Below are 21,853 nucleotides of genomic sequence, written 5' to 3'. Positions count from 1 at the left end.
TCTGGTCAACTCCTCTAACTTACCCTCAGTCCTCATTGCCCTTGATGCCGAAAAGGCATTGGACAGGCTCAATTGGGACTACCTGAAGACTACTCTATAGAAAAATTCGGCTTCAACGATAAATTCTTATAAGTTATTTTTGCCTTATACTCAAACCCAAGTGCAAGAATCTATACCAACAATCACTTGTCCAATTCATTTTCTATCACAAACGGCACCAGACAAGGTTGCCCTCTTTCCCCTCTCCTGTTCGTTTTAGCTATGGAACCTTTAGCTGAAAAAATCCAAAATAATTCCTCTATTTTAGGATTTCAGACTACAATGCGACATTTCAAGATCAGCTTATTTGACGATGACCTCTGCTTACATTATCTGACCCTCTTAACTCCATAAAAGAACTACTTCCGATTCTCGACTCTTTCTTTAAGATATTATATTTCAAAATCAACTGTAAAAAATCAAAAATGCTCCACTTTCATCTGGATGCTAATACAATTAACAATATTGAAAAATTAACATCATTCAGCTGGGAAGAGAAGGAAATCACTTACTTGGGAATATCTTTCACTAAAAAATATTAAATCCACAATCTTCTCTAACTTAGAAAATCTCATTGAAACCATAACAAGTGACCTTTTCATTTTTAATAAATCGGACCTCTCATGGATAGGCAAAACTTTGGTAATGAAAGTATTTATACTCCCCAAAATACTCTACATATTTAGAACCCTTCCGCTTGCTATCCCCACCTCCTTCATCGTAAAAATCCAAAATCTAATCAACTCCTTTGTCTGGAATCACAAGGTCAGGGTTGCTTCAGATTTAAGGCCCCGTCACACTTAGCGACGCTGCAACGATCCCGACAACGATACGACCTGTCAGGGATCGTTGCTGCGTCGCTATGTGGTCGCTGGTGAGATGTCAAACAGGCAGGCTCACCAACGATCAGGGGAGCAGTGACATCGAAAGAATCTTTCCACGATATCCTGCTCCCGGTTACCAGCCTGCTGCTGAAGCAGGAGCAGGCTGGTAACTATGATAAACATCGGGTTACTAAGTGCTCGTGTGCCCCTAGTAACCCGATGTTTACCATGGATAACACACTGCTACGGTGCGCGGGAGGTTACCGTTCACCTTAGCAGAGTCGTATCCATGATAAACATCGGGTTACTAGGGGCACAAGCGCACTTAGTAACCCGATGTTTATCATGGATACGACTCTGCTAAGGTGACCGGTAACCTCCCGCGCACCGTAGCAGAGTGGTATCCATGGTAAACAGCGGGTTACTAAGTGCGCACGTGCCCCTAGTAACCCGATGTTTACCATGGATACCAGCCTGATCGTTGGTCCCGCTGGTCACACACAGCGATGTGTGCTGGCCAGCAGGAGGCCAACGACCAAAAAATGGTCCAGGACACTTTGCAGCGATCAGCGACCTCACAGCAGGGGCCTGATCGCTGCAAAGTGTCACACATAGCGACATCGCTGGTGAGGTCGCTGTTGCATCACCAAAACCGTGACTCAGCAACCGTGAGACGGGGGCTTAACTCTACAAAAGCAAATACAATGGAGGCCTGGGCCTTCCCAATAGCTCTGCATACCACCTAGCTAATCTGGTCAAACAAAACATATATTGGCTTAGAAAATAATCCTTACCCGCCTGGCTACACTTAGAACAGACCCAAAACAACAACTGTCCCCCCAGGAACTGTTATTTAGACACCTTTTTAAATCTACTTTACACAAACCCTCACACCCTATCTTCCAGTCTTCTATTAGAACTTGGAAGATATTGGAAAAGCCCAGCAGAGGGACTAATAAATTTGACCAAATTAAAAATTTCCCACAGTAATAGCAACTATTTACAATTTCACTATTTCCGTATCATGGACCGAATCTGGAATTAAAAAACTCAAAGATATTCACAACGGAAATAATTTCTTAACATTCAAAGACCTCAAATCAAAATTCGGCCTATTATCCTCAGAATTCATATTCTTTACCATTTTAAAAGAACACGTCCATAAATTTCTCTCTAACAAATCACCAAAATCTGAAATAATCTGTTCCCTCCTAAGTAACGTCGACCACAGTATTTTTTTGAGTACCAAACATCTATATAATTGTTTTAACAAAGACAATACTTTTAATAAAAATATCTACATGTCTAGATTGGAGACCGATCTGAAAATTACATTACATCCTGAACAATGGGAAAATGCCATCAATTATTCCTACTCCTCAAATATTTCTATGAGGCTCCACGAGTCCTTTTACAAACTTCTAGTTAGATGGTATTACCCCCCCCCCTCCAGATTAGAGCACATAAACCCTGAAAATTCCTCATTATGCTGGAGGAACTGCGGTTTTCCTGGCAACCTACTCCACATCTTTTGGAGCTGCCCAAAAATAAAGAATTTATGGAAACAAACTTCACTTATCATAAATAGACTCCTTGGTAGAATGCTTCTAATTACTCCGCAGATGGCTCTCCTTTCCATAGACCTTGAAGACTTAGAGCCCTCAGTTAGACATGTTGTGATTCATGTCTTTCTGGTGGTAAAAAAACACAATAACTCATTTTTGGAAAAAAACAAACGTACCTAGCTTATCTGACGTTTTAGAAAAGATGTCATTACATAATTCACTAGATCTCCTTTTTGCCACCTATAATAATTGCCTGTTAAAATATTCTAAGAAATGGGATCGTTGGAATTCTACGTTCCCCAACTCTTAGTTTCATTATACCGTTTTTTCTTCTTTTTATTCTAGTCTTATTCTCTTTAATGGCTTAAATCAATATACTATTATGTATAACTATTCCATAGTATGCTTGTGATAGTTTTTTTTATGATATTGTATGTTTATACATAGGATACGATAATTAAGCTATTAACATGTTATATTTACACTTGTAATTGAGTATCCGAGTTCTCTAATTTCCCCCTTCATCCCTATCGTCCTGTACCCCCTTTTACACCCCATCTCCCCTAAACCACCCCTTGTTACCTTATCCTTAACCCCCTTTACCACACTTTTTGAAAAATGTAATAAAAAAATTATTGAAAAACAGAATTCTTGTTTCATAGGAAGCAGAAGTATTTATTAAAAAAGACCTATTGGGAGAGGTTATAGGTCTCCTTTAACCCCTTAAGCCCCGCGGGTGGTTTGCACGTTAATGACCGGGCCAATTTTTACAATTCTGACCACTGTCACTTTATGAGGTAATTACTCTGGAACGCTTCAACGGATCCCCCTGATTCTGAGATTGTTTTTTCGTGACATATTGTACTTCATGATTGTGGAAAAATTTCTTCGATATCACTTGCGTTTATTTGTGAAAAAAACGGAAATTTGGCGAAAATGTTGAAAATTTTGCAATTTTCAAAATTTGAATTTTTAAGCCCTGAAATCAGAGAGATATGTCACACAAAAGAGTTAATAAATAACATTTCCCACATGTCTACTTTACATCAGCACAATTTTGGAACCAAATTTTTTTTTTGTTAGGGAGCTATAAGGGTTAAAAGTTGACCAGCGATTTCTCATTTTTCCAACAAAATTTACAAAACCATTTTTTTAGGGACCACATCACATTTGAAGTCACTTGGAGAGGTCTTTTTGACAGAAAATACCCAAAAGTGACACCATTCTAAAAACTGCACCCCTCAAGGTGCTCAAAACCACATTCAAGAACTTTATTAACCCTTCAGGTGCTTCACAGGAATTTTTTGAATGTGGAAGAAAAAAATGAACATTTAACTTTTTTCACAAAAATGTTACTTTAGACCCAATTTTTTTTATTTTCACAGGGGTAACAAGAAAAAATGGACCCCAAAATTTGTTGTGCAATTTCCCCTGGGCACACAGATACCCAATATTTGGGGAAAAAACACTGTTTGGGCGCACGGCAGGGCTCGGAAGGGAAGGAGCGCCATTTGACTTTTTGATTGTAAAATTTGCTTGAATAATTAGCGGACGCCATGTTGTGTTTGGAGAGCCCCTGTGTGCCCAAACTTTGGAGCTCCCCCTCAAGTGACCCCATTTTGGAAACTAGACCCCCCAAGGCACTTTATAGATGCATAGTGAGCACTTGGAACCCCCAGGTGCTTCACAAATTGATTCGTAAAAATGAAAAAGTGAAAAAAAAAACACTTTTTCATTTTTACGAATCAATTTGTGAAGCACCTAGGGGTTCCAAGTGCTCACTATGCATCTAGATAGGTGCCTTGGGGGTCTAGTTTCCAAAATGGGGTCACTTGTGGGGGAGCTCCAATGTTTGGACACACAGGGGCTCTCTAAATACAACATGGTATCTGCTAACAAATTGAATGGAAAATCGGCTCAAATTGTTAGCGGACACCACATTGCGTTTGGAGAGCCCCTCTGTGTTTTTTTTTTCACTTTTTAATTTTTACGAACCAATTTGTGAAGCACCTGGGGGTTCCAAGTGCTCACTATGCATCTAGATAGGTGCCTTGGGGGGTCTAGTTTCCAAAATGGGGTCACTTGTGGGGGAGCTCCAATGTTTGGACACACAGGGACTCTCTAAATACAACATGGTATCTGCTAACAAATTGAGCCGATTTTCCATTCAATTTGTTAGCGGACACCATGTCGCGTTTGGAGAGCCCGTGATGTGCCTAAACAGTGGAGCTCCCCCACAAGTGTCCCCATTTTGGAAACTATACCCCTCAAGGATTTTATTAAGGTGTATAGTGAACATTTTGAACCCAGAGGTATGGCACAGAATTTGTTTACATTAGGTCATCATATTGAATAAGTTGTCATTATTCTTGAGCGCAAGTGCTCGCTACTTGAGTTTGCATCGGGTACTCAGGTATGCACCATGTACAGCGTGTGCTCGAGTGACATGCTCGAGTCCCTGCTCTGCATGTTTCACGGTTATTAGACACCCAAAAAAAAACATGCGGGGATCGCTCGTGCATGGCAGGCTATGCCCGTAAAGTTTTTTGGCCGCGAAGCATATGGGGCAGAGACTCGAGCATGTCACTCAAATACCCACGATACTCAATGCATACCAGAGCACCCGATGCAAACTCAAGTAGCGAGCACTTGCTCTCAACACTAGTCGCCATATCGTCATCTTTTTTTCTTACTTTTGAAAAAAATCCCAACCCCAGCCCTAACCCTAGCACAACCCTAGCCCTAGCACAACCCTAGCCCCAGCACAACCCTAGCCCCAGCACAACCCTAGCCCCAGCACAACCCTAGCCCCAGCACAACCCTAGCCCCAAACCCAGCCCTAACCCTAGCCCAATCCTAACCCAAGAGTTTATTTTTGACGCCGTTCCTTGTGCGGTATAAGTGATTAGACGACTTTATTCTTCGGGTCGGTGTGATTACAGCAATGCCAGAATCATATGGGGTTTTTATGACTGACAGCTGTCACACACTAAAAGACGCATTTTTTGTAAAATCTAGTTTTTGCATTGCCATATTTTAAGAGCTATAATTTTTCCAGATTTTGGCAGACAGTCATGTGACGGCTCGTTTTTTGCGGGATGACTTGACGTTGTTATTGGTGCCATTTTCAGGCACGTGACATTTTTTGATCGGTTTCTATTCCGATTTTTGGGAGGCAGAATAAACAAAAACCAACAATTCAGGAATTGTTTTTTTGTTTTTTTTTTGTTCTGTTCCGCGTGTGGTAAAATTGATGAGGTAGCTTTATTCTTTGGGTCAGTACGTTTACAGCGGTACCACATTTGTATCATTTTTCTATGTTTTGGCGCTTATACACAATAAAAGCTATTTTATAGAAAAAAATATTTTTTAGCATCGCTTTATTCTGAGAGCTATAACTTTTTTATTTTTCGGCTAATGGAGCTGTATGGTGGCTTGTTTTTTGCGGGACGAGATGACGTTTTCAGCGGTATCATTTTTATTTATATGTGTCTTTTTGATCGCGTGTTATTCCACTTTTTGTTTGGCGGTATGGTGATAAAGCATTGTTTTTTGCTTCGTTTTTTTTTTTTTTTTTTTACCGTGTTCACTGAAGGGGTTAACTAGTGGGACAGTTTTATAGGTCAGGTTGTTCCGGACGCGGCGATACCAAATATGTGTACTTTTATTGTTTTTTTTTTTTTTTTTTTATAATAATATTTATTGATGGGTACATTATATTTTTATTTTTGGTGTATTATTTTTTTTATTTTTTTATAATATTTTTGCACATTTTTTTTTTTTTCACTTTCACACAGTTTATACACTTTATTACTTTGTCCCACTCTGGGACTTTCACTTTTTTTTTTCTGATCGCCTGCATGGCACAGGAATGAAGCACCATCCCTATGCCATGAAGGCTGTCAGAAGTGCACAGTGTGAAGATTGCTTGGAGATGCACTGCGCATGCCCAAGCAATCTTCCTGCTCTCTGGTGACCCGGATGTTGTCATGACGACATCGGGTCGTCATGGCAACACCCGGGAAGCCTTTGCAGACTGCGCTGGAAGCCGGAAGAGGAGGTGAGTATCGCCGATCACCTCCCCTTGCCCCCGCAATGCCGCGATCGACTTCGATCGACTTCGATCGCTGCATCGCGGGGGTTAATGTGCTGGGAGCGGTGCAGGACCGCTCCTTGCACATAGTACCGGGTGTCAGCTGTGACAATCAGCTGACACCCGGCGGCGATCGCGCCCGCACAGCCTGTGTGCGCGCGCGATCGCCATGACGTACTAATACGGGTCTGGCTCTTAAGTCCCAGGGCACAGACGCGTATTAGTACGTCAGATGTTATTAAGGGGTTAAAGGTTTTTCCCATCTTCATAAATGGATATTGTTGGATTGTACTTGTAAAAACAAGCACTTTTGCAATTTACTCTTTCTTTAAATTTTCAGCCTTTCAGGAGATATTAACACTCTTCTTTTGTTTACTCGTTGCCTTGGAGACCGACCAATGCAGCCAGACAACAGAATATAGTTACATTGGTTGAATAAAGACCTAGGTCCATCAAGTTCAGCCTGCCTCCACCATTGTCACTAAATTATCTTTAACCCAAACTGTTATATGTACTGAGGAAATCATCCAGCCCTTGTATAAAGCTGTTATAGTGTCGGCCATCACTACCTCTTGTGGTCGGCATTCCACAGTCTGACTGCTCTGACTGTAAAGAACCCTTTCCTGTTTAGGTGCCGGAATCACCTTTCTTCCACCCGTAATGAGCCCCCTGGTCCTTAGTGTGGTCTTTGGAGGGAATAAGTCATGTGCTGTCCTTTGTAGGGACCACACATATATTTATACATGTAAATGAGATCCCCTCTGAGTCGTCATTATTCTAAGCTAAACAAACTCAACTTTTCCAACCTCTCATCATATGAATGGCCTCCATCCCGTGTAATAATCTAGTTGCCGCCTTTGAACTGACTCTAACTTCTGAAAATGCTTTTTAAAATGTGGAGCCCAAAACTGGATCCCATAGTCGAGATGTGGCCTCACCAGTGATTTATAAAGGGGTAACAATACTTTGGGATCGTGGGATTTTATCTTTCTTTTTATACATTTCCACTAAGTTAGAATGTCAAATCTAACTTTTATTAATAATAGAAAGAAAACAATAACATATATAACCAACATCCTGGTGTAATCAGTACCAAAGGACAAAAAGAACAAAAAGAAAGATGACCCAACCAACTGGTCACTACACACTGAATAACTCCAGGTACAACTTACAGTAGTGTGATTTAACCTTCTAAAATATTAGCCAATGACAATGTTGTGGTCCCCACTGCTCCCAGTACAGATCCCTGCGGTCCCCACTGCTCCCGGTACAGATACCTGCGGTCCCCACTGCTCCCGGTACAGATCCCTGCGGTCCCCACTGCTCCCGGTACAGATTCCTGTGGTCCCCACTGCTCCCAGTACAGATCCCTGCGGTCCCCACTGCTCCCGGTACAGATTCCTGTGGTCCCCACTGCTCCCAGTACAGATCCCTGCGGTCCCCACTGCTCCCGGTCCAGATCTCTGTGGTCCCCACTGCTCCCAATACAGATCACTGCAATCCCCAGTGCTCCCAGTACAGATCCCTGCAGTCCCCACTACTCCCAGTACTGATCCCTGCGGTCACCACTGCTCCCAGTACAGATCACTGCAGTCCCCACTGCTCCCAGTACAGATCCCTGCAATCCCCACTGCTCCCAGTACAGATCCCTGCAGTTCGCACTGATCCCAGTACAGATCCCTGCGGTCACCACTGCTCCCAGTACAGATCACTGCAGTCCCCAGTACTACCAGTACAGATCCCTGCGGTCCCCACTGCTCCCAGTACAGATCCCTGTGGTCACTGTGGCACCCAGCTGCGCTTGGTACCACAGATCCTAGAGTCGTGCATTACCGGATTTCTCCACAAGAGGCCCCCACAGCATACACACACCTCCACCTTCCACCTCAGACCACCAGAGGGAGCCCGATAGGGATATAAATAGGGAAGGTGGAGCTAGGCAGCTGAGTGATTCAGCAGTTCCTGCTCAGACACAGAAGGAGTCAGTGCAGTCGAGCCAGAGCCTAGCAGTTCCTGCAGAAAGAGTTCAGTAGAGTGAGTCCAGACTAGAACTCACAGAGCTCAGGATAGAGAGCTAGGAGTGTGCCGACACTCTGAGAGCGGCGAAGAAGAGCAGCGTCCCGGCTGCAGTGTGTGTAGCCTAGTGAGGGCCCGAGCGGGGCCGAAGGCGAGTGGAAAGTGAGTAACATAGGGGGCAGAGGAGCTTAACCAGCTCACCCCGAAGCTTAACCAGCTCACCCCCACTGCTCCCGGTATGGATCCCTGCGGTCCCCACTGCTCCCAGTACAGATCACTGCAGTCTCCGCTGCTCCCAGTACAGATCCCTGCGGTCCCCACTGCTCCCAGTACAGATCACTGCAGTCCCCACTGCTCCCGGTACAGATCCCTGCGGCTGCTGGCTGACTGCTGACTATATCCCATCTAGAGAATGTGCCATTTACAAAGACTCTTTGTTTCCTGTCTTTTAACCAGTTCCTTACCCATCTACATATACTGAAGCTCAAGAAGCAGGGACCAACATTCAGATTTGCACTTAGCTCCTCATAGAACACAACATGTTGGTTAGACACGACCTATTCTTCATGAATCCGCGCTGATTATCATTTATTATATTATTCTCTGTGATATAACTCTGCAGGTCATCTCTTATGATGCCCTCAAAAACTGATGTCAGACTTACCGGACGGTAGTTACCTGGATCCACCTTCTTACATTTCTTAAATATCGGTACCACATCGGCTGTCCTCCAATCCTGTGGCACTGCCCCTGTTACAAGAAAGTCTAAGAATATGAGATACAGCGGTTTGTCAATTACTGAGCTCTGTTCCCTCAGTATCCGTGGATGAATGCCATCTGGGCCGGGGGATTTGTCAATGTTTAATTTGCTCAGACACAGGCATACTTCTTTTTGTGTTAAACTAGTTATATCAGGTGGTGAACTTTGATTTTTGCCCTGTTGAATGATCCCTGGAACAGACTGTTTGTTGGTGAACATGGATGAAAAGTGCCTGTTTAATATCTCAGCCTTTTCTTTGTCCTCTATAATTAACTTATTATATTTTGAGGGGCCAATACCTTCCTTTTTTTTCTTTTTGGCATTGATATATTTATAAAAAGTTTTGGGATTTATTTTAATGTTGCTGGCGATTTGTTTCTCAATAGATAATTTTGCTAGCTTAATTTCTTTTTTACATTTCTTATTTAGGACTTTATACTCCTGAAATGCTATTTCCGTATTCTCAGCCTTCAAGATTTTGAATGCCCTTTGTTTTTGTCTTATTAAACTTTGTACTGTCTTATTTATCCATAATGGTTTCTTTTTATTCCTGGACATTTTATTACCAGAGGGTATAAATTTTCTACAGGATTCTAGTAGTATTTCCTTAAACATGCCCCATTTACGTTCGGTATCCCCAGTTACCATGACATGGTCCCAGTCTACACGATTAAGCTCTTCCCTTAATTTGCTGAAATCAGCTTTCCTAAAGTTCCAGGTTTTGGCAATTCCTCTTTTGAATGTTTTATTGAAGATTACATTGAAACTTACCATATTATGGTCGCTGATTCTCAAATGCTCCCGGACCTGTAGATCTTAAATTGTATCTGGTCTATTTGACAGCACCAGATCCAGCAGATTACCTCCCCAAGGTTGGTTCATCTACCAGCTGAGAGGTAATTGTCCTGAACTGTGGATAAGAACTTGCAGCTTTTAGCACAACTGGATCATTCTATGTCCCATTGAATATCTGGATAGTTAAAATCCCTCATAATAAGAACCCTATTATTATTTGCTGTTTTTTTGCAGCATTTCATCCTCTACCTGTTCAGTTATATTAGGAGGCTTATAACAAACTCCAATTAAAAGCTTTCCATTATGGCCATCCCCATGTACATTAACCCAGACTGACTCTACATTGTCGCAGCTCACTCCAATGTCGTCATTGAGCACAGGTTATAAGTTGGATCTTACGAAAATACACTCCCCTTCACCTTTTTTTTATCTTTCCTGTCCTTTCTAAATGTAGTATAACCCTCTACGTTTGTCACCCAGTCATGGCTTTCATCCAGCCAGGTTTCCGTAATACCCACCATATCGTATTCTGTGACATAATAGTCTCCAGTTCATTCATTTTGTTTGAAAGACTACTTGCATTTGCTTGCAGACATTTAATACTATTAGCACATTTTTTTACTCCTACTCAGCTCCCTACTTTCCTTGCATGTCCCAGCACCCCCAAATTCTCATTAACCCCTACTGTCTCACTCTCTCTGTTTACTCTATCCCCTTTTTAGAACAACTTCCCTCCCTCTCCCCAGATCCTAGTTTTAAAGCCCCTCCATCCATCTGACCATTTTTTCCCCCAGTACAGCTGCATCCTCCCAATTGAGGTGCAGCTCGTCCCTACCGCAGAGCCTGGAGCTGACAGCGAAGTCGGCCCAGTTCGCCATGAACCCAAACCCTTCCTTCCTGCACCAATCTCTAAGCCACTTATTTATCTCCCTAAGCTCCCGCTGTCTTTCTAGTGATGCTCATGACACCGGCAGTATTTCTGAAAACATCACCTTGGAGGTCCTGACTTTCTGCTTCTCTCCTAGTTCCCTGTAATAATTTTTATGGACCTTCCACCTCCCTCTAACTTTGTCATTAGTACCGGTGTGTACCATGACCGCTGGGTTTTCCCTAGCCCCACCCAGCAATCTGTCTATCCAATCCGCAATATGCTGAACCCGAGCATCCAGCAGACAACACACTATTCGGCATTCACGGTCTTGGTGGCAGATGACCCTGTCTGTCCTCCTAATTATAGAGTTCCCTACCACCAGCATCTGTCTGGCCTTTGCTGCACCCCTATTTCCCTCCTTCCTACAGTAGTAGTTTTCCTGGTTACTAGGAGCAACGTCCTGATGTAGTGATCCCAGTCCTGGGCCCGCTGTAGTGATCCTAATCCTGGGCCCGCTGTAGAGATCCCAGTCCTGGGTTTGCTGCAGTGATCCCAGTCCTAGGCCTGCTGTATTGGTCCCAGTCCTGGGCCTGCTGTAGTGGTCCTAGTCCTGGGCCTGCTGTAGTGGTCCTAGCCCTGGGTCTGCTGTAATGATCCCAGTCCTGTGCCTGCTGTATTGATCCCTGTCCTGGGTCTGCTGTAATGATCCCAGTCCTGGGCCTGCTGTAGTGATCCCAGTCCTGGGCCTGCTGTAGTGATTTCAGTACTGGACCTGCTGTAGTGATCCCAGCCCTGAACCTGCTATAGTGATCTCAGTACTGGACCTGCTGTAATGATACCACTCCTGGGCCTACTGTAATGACCCAGTCCTGGGCCTGCTGTAGTGATCCCGGTCCTGGGCCCGCTGTAGTGACCAAGTCCTGGACCTGCTGTAGTGATCCAAGCCCTTGACCTGCTGTAGTGATCTCAATACTGGACCTGCTGTAATGATACCAGTCCTGGGCCTGCTGTAGTGATCCCAGTCCTGGGCCTGCTGCAGTGATCCCAGTCCTGTGCCAGCTGTAGTGATCGTCAGTCCTGCATCAGCTGTAGTGATCCCCACTTCTGGGCCTGCTGTAGTGACCTCAGTCCTGGGCCTGCTGTAGTGATCCCAGTCCTGGGCCTGCTGTGGTGATCTCAGTACTGGACCTGCGGTAATGATACTAGTCCTGGGCCTGCTGTAGTGATCCCAGTCTTGGGCCTGCTGTAGTGATCCCAGTTCTGGGCCTGCTGTAGTGATCCCAGTCCTGGGTTTGCTGTAGTGATCCCCACTCCTGGGCCTGCTGTAGTGATGATCCCCAGTCCTGGGACTGCTGTAGTGATCCAAGTCCTAGACCTGCTGTAGTGATCCCAGCCCTGGACCTGCTGTAGGGATCTCAGTACTGGACCTGCTGTAATGATCCCAGTCCTGGGCCTGCTGTAGTGATGCCTACTCCTGGGCCTGCTGTAGTGATCCCCGTCCTGGGGCTGCTGTAGTGATCTCAGTACTGGACCTGCTGTAATGATACCAGTCCTGGGCCAGCTGTAGTGATCTCAGTACTGGACCTGCTGTAATGATCCCCACTCCTGGGCCTGCTGTAGTGATCCCAGTCCTGGGCCTGCTGTAGTGATCCCCACTCCTGGGCCTGCAGTAGTGATCCCCACTCCTGGGCCTGCTGTAGTGATCCCCACTCCTGGGCCTGCTGTAGTGATCCCCACTCCTGAACCCGCTGTAGTGATCCAAGTCCTGGACCTGCTGTAGTGATCCCCACTCCTGGGCCTGCTGTAGTAATCCCAATCCTGGGCCTGCTGTAGTGATCCCAGTCCTGGGCCTGCTATAGTGATCCCAGTCCTGGGCCTGCTGTAGTGATCCCAGTCCTGGGCCTGCTGTAGTGATCCCAGTCCTGGGCCTGCTGTAGTGATCGCCAGTCCTGGGTTAGCTGTAGTGATCCCCACTCCTGGGCCTGCTGTAGTGATCTCAGTCCTGGGCCTGCTGTAGTGATCCCAGTCCTGGGCCTGCTGTGGTGATCTCAGTACTGGACCTGTGGTAATGATACTAGTCCTGGGCCTGCTGTAGTGATCGCCAGTCCTGGGCCTGCTGTAGTGATCCCCACTCCTGGGCCTGCTGTAGTGATCCCCACTCCTGGGCCTGCTGTAGTGATCCCAGTCCTGGGCCTGCTGTAGTGATCCCCACTCCTGGGCCTGCTGTAGTGATCCCCACTCCTGGGCCTGCTGTAGTGATCCCAGTCCTGGGCCTGCTGTAGTGATCCCCACTCCTGGGCCTGCTGTAGTGATCCCCACTCCTGGGCCTGCTGTAGTGATCCAAACTCCTGGACCTGCTGTAGTGATCTCAGTACTGGACCTGCTGTAATGATACCAGTCCTGGGTCTGCTGTAGTGATCTCAGTACTGGACCTGCTGTATTGATCCCAGTCCTGGGCCAACTGTAGTGATGCCCACTCCTGGGCCTGCTGTAGTGATCCCCACTCCTGGGCCTGCTGTAGTGATCCCAGTCCTGGGCCTGCTGTAGTGATACCCACTCCTGGGCCTGCTGTAGTGATCCCCACTCCTGGGCCTGCTGTAGTGATCTCAGTACTGGATCTGCTGTAATGATACTTGTCCTGGGCCTGCTGTAGTGATCTCAGTACTGGACCTGCTGTAGTGATACCCACTCCTGGGCCTGCTGTAGTGATCCCAGACCTGGGCCTGCTGTAGTGATCTCCACTCCTGGGCCTGCTGTAGTGATCCCCACTCCTGGGCCTGCTGTAGTGATCCAAACTCCTGGACCTGCTGTAGCGATCTCAGTACTGGACCTGCTGTAATGATACCAGTCCTGGGTCTGCTGTAGTGATCTCAGTACTGGACCTGCTGTAATGATCCCAGTCCTGGGCCAACTGTAGTGATGCCCACTCCTGGGCCTGCTGTAGTGATCCCCACTCCTGGGCCTGCTGTAGTGATCTCCACTCCTGTGACTGCTATAGTGATCCCAGTCCTGTGCCAGCTGTTGTGATCGCCAGTCCTGGGTCTGCTGTAGTGATCCCCACTCCTGGGCCTGCTGTAGTGATCCCCACTCCTGGACCTGCTGTAATGATCCCAGTCCTGGGCCTGCTGTAGTGATGCCCACTCCTGGGCCTGCTGTAGTGATCCCCACTCCTGGGCCTGCTCTAGTGATCCCAGTCCAGGGCCTGCTGTAGTGATACTAGTCCTGGACCTGCTGTAGTGATCTCAGTACTGGACCTGCTGTAATGATACTAGTTCTGGGCCTGCTGTAGTGATCTCAGTACTGGACCTGCTGTAGTGATCCCCACTCCTGGGCCTGCTGTAGTGATCCCAGTCCTGGGCCTGCTGTAGTGATCCCCACTCCTGGGCCTGCTGTAGTGATCCCCACTCCTGGGCCTGCTGTAGTGATCCCCAGTCCTGGGCCTGCTGTAGTGATCCCAATCCTGGGCCTGCCGTAGTGATCCCAGTCCTGGGCCTGCTGTAGTGATCCCAGTCCTGGGCCTGCTGTAGTGATCGCCAGTCCTGGGCCTGCTGTAGTGATCCCCACTCCTGGGCCTGCTGTAGTGATCACAATCCTGGGCCTGCCGTAGTGATCCCAGTCCTGGGCCTGCTGTGGTGATCCCAGCCCTGTGCCAGCTGTAGTGATCGCCAGTCCTGGGCCTGCTGTAGTGATCCCCACTCCTGGGCCTGCTGTAGTGATCCCCACTCCTGGGCCTGCTGTAGTGATCCCCAGTCCTGGGCCTGCTGTAGTGATCCCAATCCTGGGCCTGCCGTAGTGATCCCAGTCCTGGGCCTGCTGTAGTGATCCCAGTCCTGGGCCTGCTGTAGTGATCCCAGTCCTGTGCCAGCTGTAGTGATCGCCAGTCCTGGGTCAGCTGTAGTGATCCCCACTCCTGGGCCTGCAGTAGTGATCCCAGTCCTGGGTCTACTGTGGTGATCTCAGTACTGGACCTGTGGTAATGATACTAGCCCTGGGCCTGCTGTAGTGATCCCAGTCTTGGGCCTGCTGTAGTAATCGCCAGTCCTGGGCCTGCTGTAGTGATCCCCACTCCTGGGCCTGCTGTAGTGATCCCCACTCCTGGGCCTGCTGTAGTGATCCCCACTCCTGGGCCTGCTGTAGTGATCCCCACTCCTGGGCCTGCTGTAGTGATGATCCCCAGTCCTGGGACTGCTGTAGTGATCCAAGTCCTGGACCTCCTGCAGTGATCCCAGCCCTGGACCTGCTGTAGTGATCTCAGTACTGGACCTACTGTAATGATCCCAGTCCTGGGCCTGCTGTAGTGATGCCCACTCCTGGGCCTGCTGTAGTGATCCCAGTCCAGGGCCTGCTGTAGTGATCCCAGTCCAGGGCCTGCTGTAGTGATACTAGTCCTGGATCTGCTGTAGTGATCTCAGTACTGGACCTGCTGTAATGATACCAGTCCTGGGCCTGCTGTAGTGATCTCAGTACTGGACCTGCTGTAATGATACTAGTCCTGGGTCTGCTGTAGTGATCTCAGTACTGGACCTGCTGTAGTGATCCCCACTCCTGGGCCTGCAGTAGTGATCCCAGTCCTGGGCCTGCTGTAGTGATCCCCACTCCTGGGCCTGCTGTAGTGATCCAAGTCCTGGACCTGCTGTAGTGATCCCAGCCCTGTGCCAGCTGTAGTGATCGCCAGTCCTGGGCCTGCTGTAGTGATCGCCAGTCCTGGGCCTGCTGTAGTGATCGCCAGTCCTGGGCCTGCTGTAATGATCCCCACTCCTGGGCCTGCTGTAGTGATCCCCACTCCTGGGCCTGCTGTTGTGATCCCCACTCCTGGACCTGCTGTAGTGATCCAAATCCTGGACCTGCTGTAGTGATCCCAGCCCTGTGCCAGCTGTAGTGATCGCCAGTCCCGGGCCTGCTGTAGTGATCCCCACTCCTGGGCCTGCTGTAGTGATCCCCACTCCTGGGCCTGCTGTAGCGATCCCCACTCCTGGGCCTGCTGTAGTGATCTCCACTCCTGTGACTGCTATAGTGATCCCAGTCCTGTGCCAGCTGTTGTGATCGCCAGTCCTGGGTCTGCTGTAGTGATCCCCACTCCTGGGCCTGCTGTAGTGATCCCAGTCCTGGGCCTGCTGTAGTGATACTAGTCCTGGACCTGCTGTAGTGATCTCAGTACTGGACCTGCTGTAATGATACCAGTCCTGGGCCTGCTGTAGTGATCTCAGTACTTGGCATGCTGTAATGATACTAGTCCTGGGCCTGCTGTAGTGATCTCAGTACTGGACCTGTTGTAGTGATCCCCACTCCTGGGCCTGCTGTAGTTATCCCCAGTCCTGGGCCTGCTGTAGTGATCCCAGCCCTGGGCCTGCTGTAGTGATACTAGTCCTGGACCTGCTGTAGTGATCCCAGTCCTGGGCCTGCTGTAGTGATACTAGTCCTGGACATGCTGTAGTGATCTCAGTACTGGACCTGCTGTAGTGATCCAAGCCCTGGACCTGCTGTAGTGATCTCAGTACTGGACCTGCTGTAGTGATACTAGTCCTGGACATGCTGTAGTGATCTCAGTACTGGACCTGCTGTAGTGATCCAAGCCCTGGACCTGCTGTAGCCATCTCAGTACTGGACCTGCTATATTGATCCCACTCCTGGGCCTGCTGTAGTTATCTCCAGTCCTGGGCCTGCTGTAGTGATCCCAGTCCGGGGCATGATGTAGTGATCCCAGTCCTTGGCCTGCTGTAGTGATCCCAGTCCTGGGCCTGCTGTAGTTGTCCCAATCCTGGGCCTGCTGTAGTTGTCCCAGTCCTGGGCCTGCTGTAGTTGTCTCAGTCCTGGGCCGGCTGTAGTTGTCCCAGTCCTGGGCCTGTTGTAATGATCCTAGTCCTGGGCCTGCTGTAGTGATAACAGTCCTGGGCCTACTGTAGTGATCCCAGTCCTGGGGGTGCTGTAGTGATCACAGTCCTGGGCCTGCTGTGGTGGTCCCTGTCCTGGGTCGGCTGTAGTGGTCCCTGTCCTGCTGCAGTGATCACAGTTCTGGGCTTGCATTCCTAATATCAGTGAAACAGGCAGATTTACTAGGTTCCGCCAGATCAGGACCGGGCTCCCTGGCACTTTTCCCCCTACCTACTGTTACCCAGCTGCCTACTTCTGGGTCCTGATCTTCTCCACCTCCACCCTCCTCCATTTCACTGGCCCCAGCCAGAACCGCTCAGTGAGCTCTAAACTCCTCTCCAGGTTTGCAATGCTCCTGAGTGTTGCTAGCTGCACATTTAGATTCAGTATCTGGGCTTCCAAACATGTAACTCGCTGACATCAAACGCAGATATATTCACGCTCAAACGGCTGTTCAAGGCCTGCATACATCTCACAAGACGCACCTGATAGCATCGACCATGGAGCACACACTATATGGGGATAAACTATACAGATAAAAGCAGAAAAACAATGGAAAACTGGTAAGGAAAACACCAAACTATGCTCTTGTGTTAAGCTATGATTTTGTGTCTAACTATGCACTTATCTGCACCCTCTGCTCTGCTCAGCAGCCTCGCTTAGTGTCTGTGGAACTTGTAGTTCTCCAACCAGCATGCAATCATGTTCAGGGCTTATAAGCCATTTTCTATCACGCATATACATACTGTTTTATATGCGTCCAGAAAAACCAGTACCGGAGATATCCGTGTACGTGTATGTGATACGTGTGGCAACCGTGTGCCGCATCAGTTTCACACGTACCAGCACCTGGGAATCAGCGCTACAGTTAGCGCTGTTACCAAGTGCCGGGTGCTGAACGCTGCCCTCATCATTGTCTACTGCCAGCGCTGCGATCAGCGCCAGCAGGGGACAATGTTGAGAGTAGTATTCTGCTACTGCAGTGTCCTGGTGTAAAAATAAGAATAAAAAAAATCCTTATACACACCTGTCAGAAGATTAAATAAGTGTCCCATGCTGTAATCCATTTGACCTCACATGTCAAGGAGCAGGGAATGACCCCCTGCAGCGAGCGGGCCCCTGTACTGTGCTGAGCTCACTGAGTGGTGTCCTGTCACTCACTGAGCTCAACGCAGTTCAGGGTCCTGCTTGCTGCAGCGCGTCATTCTCCCCTGCACCTCAACATGTGCGCTTGCCTCAAGCCACCGCAGACGCTGATGCAGAATTTTTGGTCAGATGGATTACAGCGTGGGACAGTATGTCGGACAGGTGAATATGTTTTGTTTTGTTTTCTTAATTTAGTTTTTTCACAGGGGAGAATGGCTTCAGAGAATAAGCTGTAAAGGTGAGTATAATGTTTTTTATTTTATTCTTATTTTACACTTGCTGGACACAGCAGGGGCAGAATACAACTCTCTACATTGTCCCCTGCTGGTGCTAATCGCAGTGACAGCAGGGGACAATGATGACAGATGACTGCAACACCCGGCACTTGGGAACAGTGCAAACAGTACCGCTGATTCCCAGGCGCTGGTACATGTCACACAGATGTCATCCGTGTGTCATCACTGTGCACGTGTGTGGGACATTTTCTGGCCCGTGCTGCAGGTAAAAAATGGACATGTCAGCGTATTTTGCCCACAGACACACGGTCTGTGGAAAAACACTGACTTGTGCATAGACCCAGAGATTTGAATGGGTCTGCGTGTGTATGTGCCTCTGGTATGTGTGGACACTGTCACCACACGTACTGGAGACACTGATGTGTGAAGGGAGCCTTAAAGCCGCCCAGGATCCCTGGAACGCCCTGATACCTCCTAATCCTGCCCAACTTCAACGCACTGCTTACAAGCTATACAGCAGCAGTGGTCGGTCTCCTAGGCAACAAGCTGTAAATAAAAGTGTTAATATCTTGGGAACGGCTAAACATTTTAAAGGGAAGTAAATTGTAAAAGAGCACTGGCAATATCCATTTTTGAAGATAGGAAATAAACCCAGAGTCTTCTTTATCCTATTTTCAAGTTTTCGTTATCATAGACATAGACAGATGTCAATAGCATAAATAACAAAACTGAGTACGAGAACTGTGCTCATCTACCGGTGATATTTCCAGAAGCTGCGGTCAGACCTGTGGTGACCTTCACTCCTCTCTGGAACAAGATCTTACCTGGAGAATCTGTGACGATGACCTGTGAGGCGGACGGCGCTGTGCAGGGAAAGGTCACATATAGCTGGTACAAGAATAATCAATGGACTCATGAAGGAAAGACATTTACCATCCAGTCGGCCCAGTCCAGACATGGTGGGTATTACAAGTGCAGGAGGAGTGAGGAGAACATCAGTGAGGAGAACATCAGTGCGGAGAACATCAGTGAGGAGAACATCAGTGAGGAGAACATCAGTGAGGAGAGCATCAGTGAGGAGAACATCAGTGAGGAGAACATCAGTGAGGAGAACATCAGTGAGGAGAACATCAGTGAGAACATCAGTGCGGAGAACATCAGTGAGGAGAACATCAGTGAGGAGAGCATCAGTGAGGAGAACATCAGTGAGGAGAACATCAGTGAGGAGAACATCAGTGCGGAGAACATCAGTGCGGAGAACATCAGTGAGGAGAACATCAGTGAGGAGAGCATCAGTGAGGAGAGCATCAGTGAGGAGAACATCAGTGAGGAGAACATCAGTGAGGAGAACATCAGTGAGGAGAACATCAGTGAGGAGAACATCAGTGCGGAGAACATCAGTGAGGAGAACATCAGTGAGGAGAGCATCAGTGAGGAGAACATCAGTGAGGAGAACATCAGTGAGGAGAACATCAGTGAGGAGAACATCAGTGAGGAGAACATCAGTGAGGAGAACATCAGTGAGGAGAACATCAGTGAGGAGAACATCAGTGAGGAGAACATCAGTGAGAACATCAGTGAAGAGAACATCAGTGAAGCTGTGCTGCTCAATGTTACCAAGGGTGAGTCAATGTGATACCGTAATGTCATAGCCATCAGCAGATATTCCACGCAAAGACTAGGTGTTTGATATTTTGCTCCTTAGGTCCGGTCATCCTGCAATCACCGCCCTTTGTATATGAAGGAGATGACCTGATATTAAGATGTCACAGCGGCTCCAAGGATTCACAGGAGCGAATAGTGTTTTATAAGAACAATGAAAAATTACCGTCATTCGCCAATGACTCTGAAATCCTACTTAGAGCTGAGACAGCTGAATACAAGTGTACAAGACAAGAAGGCGCTACAAGTACTATTACTGTGTATAAGAAATACAGCGATAAGACTGTCATCAGCGTGCAAGGTAAAGAAAGGATGAGGAGTCTGAATCACGATCGGCATATATCCAGTCCATGCGTTCCAAGATAATATGTTTTTCAAATTCCATTAGTTCATTTCTGAGATATTGATGAGCCATCCTTAATATTAGGGCTCTACACATGATTCAATGCTGTTTTCACTCATTATTAAATAGAATCCGAAAGCAGCAAAACGTAGGTAGAGACCCTGATTTTAGGGCTTTATCACTTATTAGGCTGTGCGCTGTACTTCCAATACAATCAGTGTTTTATTAGCAGGAGATTATCACTGGACTAAGTCTCACAGGCAGATCTACCTAGCTAATCTGTGTAACCCCGCCCCCTCCACTGATTGGCAGATTCCTGTACAGTCTACACAGAAAGCAGCCAATCAGTGATGGAGGCGTGGTGGGACTAGAAGGCAAGAGACACCTGGTCCTGTAGTGATAATCTTGTGCTGATAAAACACTGATTGTATTGAAACAGCAAAACACAACCTAATAAGTGACACATCGCTGGAATCAGGGTCTCTGTGCCTACATTATGCTGCTCTCAGATTACACAGCAAAAACCTGCAGACAAATTCCCTTTAATTCTTACATTTGTCTGTCGGCATTGCCTGTTTTTTGTGAGACGAGCTGTAGTTTTTATTACAACCATTCACTATAACATGTATATATAAAACTAGATGGTGGCCCGATTCTAACGCATTGGGTATTCTAGAATATGTATGCGGCCGACCGGGCGCGACTAATCAGCGAAACAGTATTTAAATGGGTTGTGCACTACTTTAAATTAACCCCCCAGTGTATCCCCCCGGGGCCCCTAATGAATTTTGGAGGACCGGGGAGCGAGGCCGCCGGTCGGGGTACTTCTGCTGCGAGCAGCCGGGAGATGACCGGCTAGCACAGGGTGAGCGGGTGAGCGTGTGAGGGAGATGACCGGCTAGCACAGGGTGAGCGTGTGAGGGTGAGCGTGTGAGGGTGTGCGTGTGGAGGTGTGCGTGTGAGGGTGAGCATGTGAGCGTGTGAGGGTGAGCATGTGAGGGTGAGCATGTGAGGGTGAGGGTGGGAGGGTGAGCGGGTGAGGGTGAGCGTGGGAGCGGGTGAGGGTGAGCGTGTGAGGGTGAGCGTGAGAGGGTGAGCGTGTGAGGGTGAGCGTGTGAGGGTGAGCGTGTGAGGGTGAGCGTGTGAGCGTCTGAGGTTGAGGGTGTGCGTGTGAGCGTCTGAGGGTGAGGGTGTGCGTGTGAGGGTGTGGGGGTGCAGGTGTGAGCGTGTGCGGGTATGCATCTGAGGGTGAGTGTCTGAGGTTGAGGGTGTACGTGCGAGAGTGTGAGGGTGAGCGTGTGAGAATGAGCGTGTGAGGGTGAGCGTGTGAGAATGAGGGTGAGCGGGTGAGGGTGAGCGTGTGAGCATGTGCGGGTGAGCGTGTGAGGGTGAGCGTGTGAGGGTGAGCGTGTGAGGGTGAGCGTGTGAGCGTCTGAGGTTGAGGGTGTGCGTGTGAGGGTGAGCGTCTGAGGGTGAGGGTGTGCGTGTGAGGGTGTGGGGGTGCAGGTGTGAGCGTGTGCGGGTATGCGTCTGAGGGTGAGTGTCTGAGGTTGAGGGTGTACGTGCGAGAGTGTGAGGGTGAGCGTGTGAGAATGAGCGTGTGAGGGTGAGCGTGTGAGAATGAGGGTGAGC

The 21,853-nt window shown here is 48.0% G+C and overlaps 1 protein-coding gene across 3 annotated transcripts in view; it reads left to right on the top strand.

The window, feature by feature from the left end:
* LOC141154053 (uncharacterized) overlaps positions 1-21,853 on the top strand; it is a 40,708-nt gene that overhangs the window by 12,900 nt on the left and 5,955 nt on the right. For all 3 annotated transcript variants that reach the window (XM_073639473.1, XM_073639471.1, XM_073639470.1), the window contains exons 3-4: positions 18,987-19,838; positions 19,922-20,179. In XM_073639473.1, the coding sequence (XP_073495574.1) occupies positions 19,058-19,838; positions 19,922-20,179 (1,039 nt within the window). In that variant the 5' untranslated portion in view covers positions 18,987-19,057. The remainder of the gene's footprint in view (positions 1-18,986; positions 19,839-19,921; positions 20,180-21,853) is intronic.

The sequence above is a fragment of the Phyllobates terribilis genome, unplaced genomic scaffold (genome assembly GCF_046119375.1).
Source record: "Phyllobates terribilis strain yellow unplaced genomic scaffold, ASM4611937v1 Scaffold_7__3_contigs__length_470593459, whole genome shotgun sequence".
NCBI lineage: Eukaryota > Metazoa > Chordata > Amphibia > Anura > Dendrobatidae > Phyllobates > Phyllobates terribilis.
This window is presented reverse-complemented; position numbering and strand designations above follow the sequence as displayed.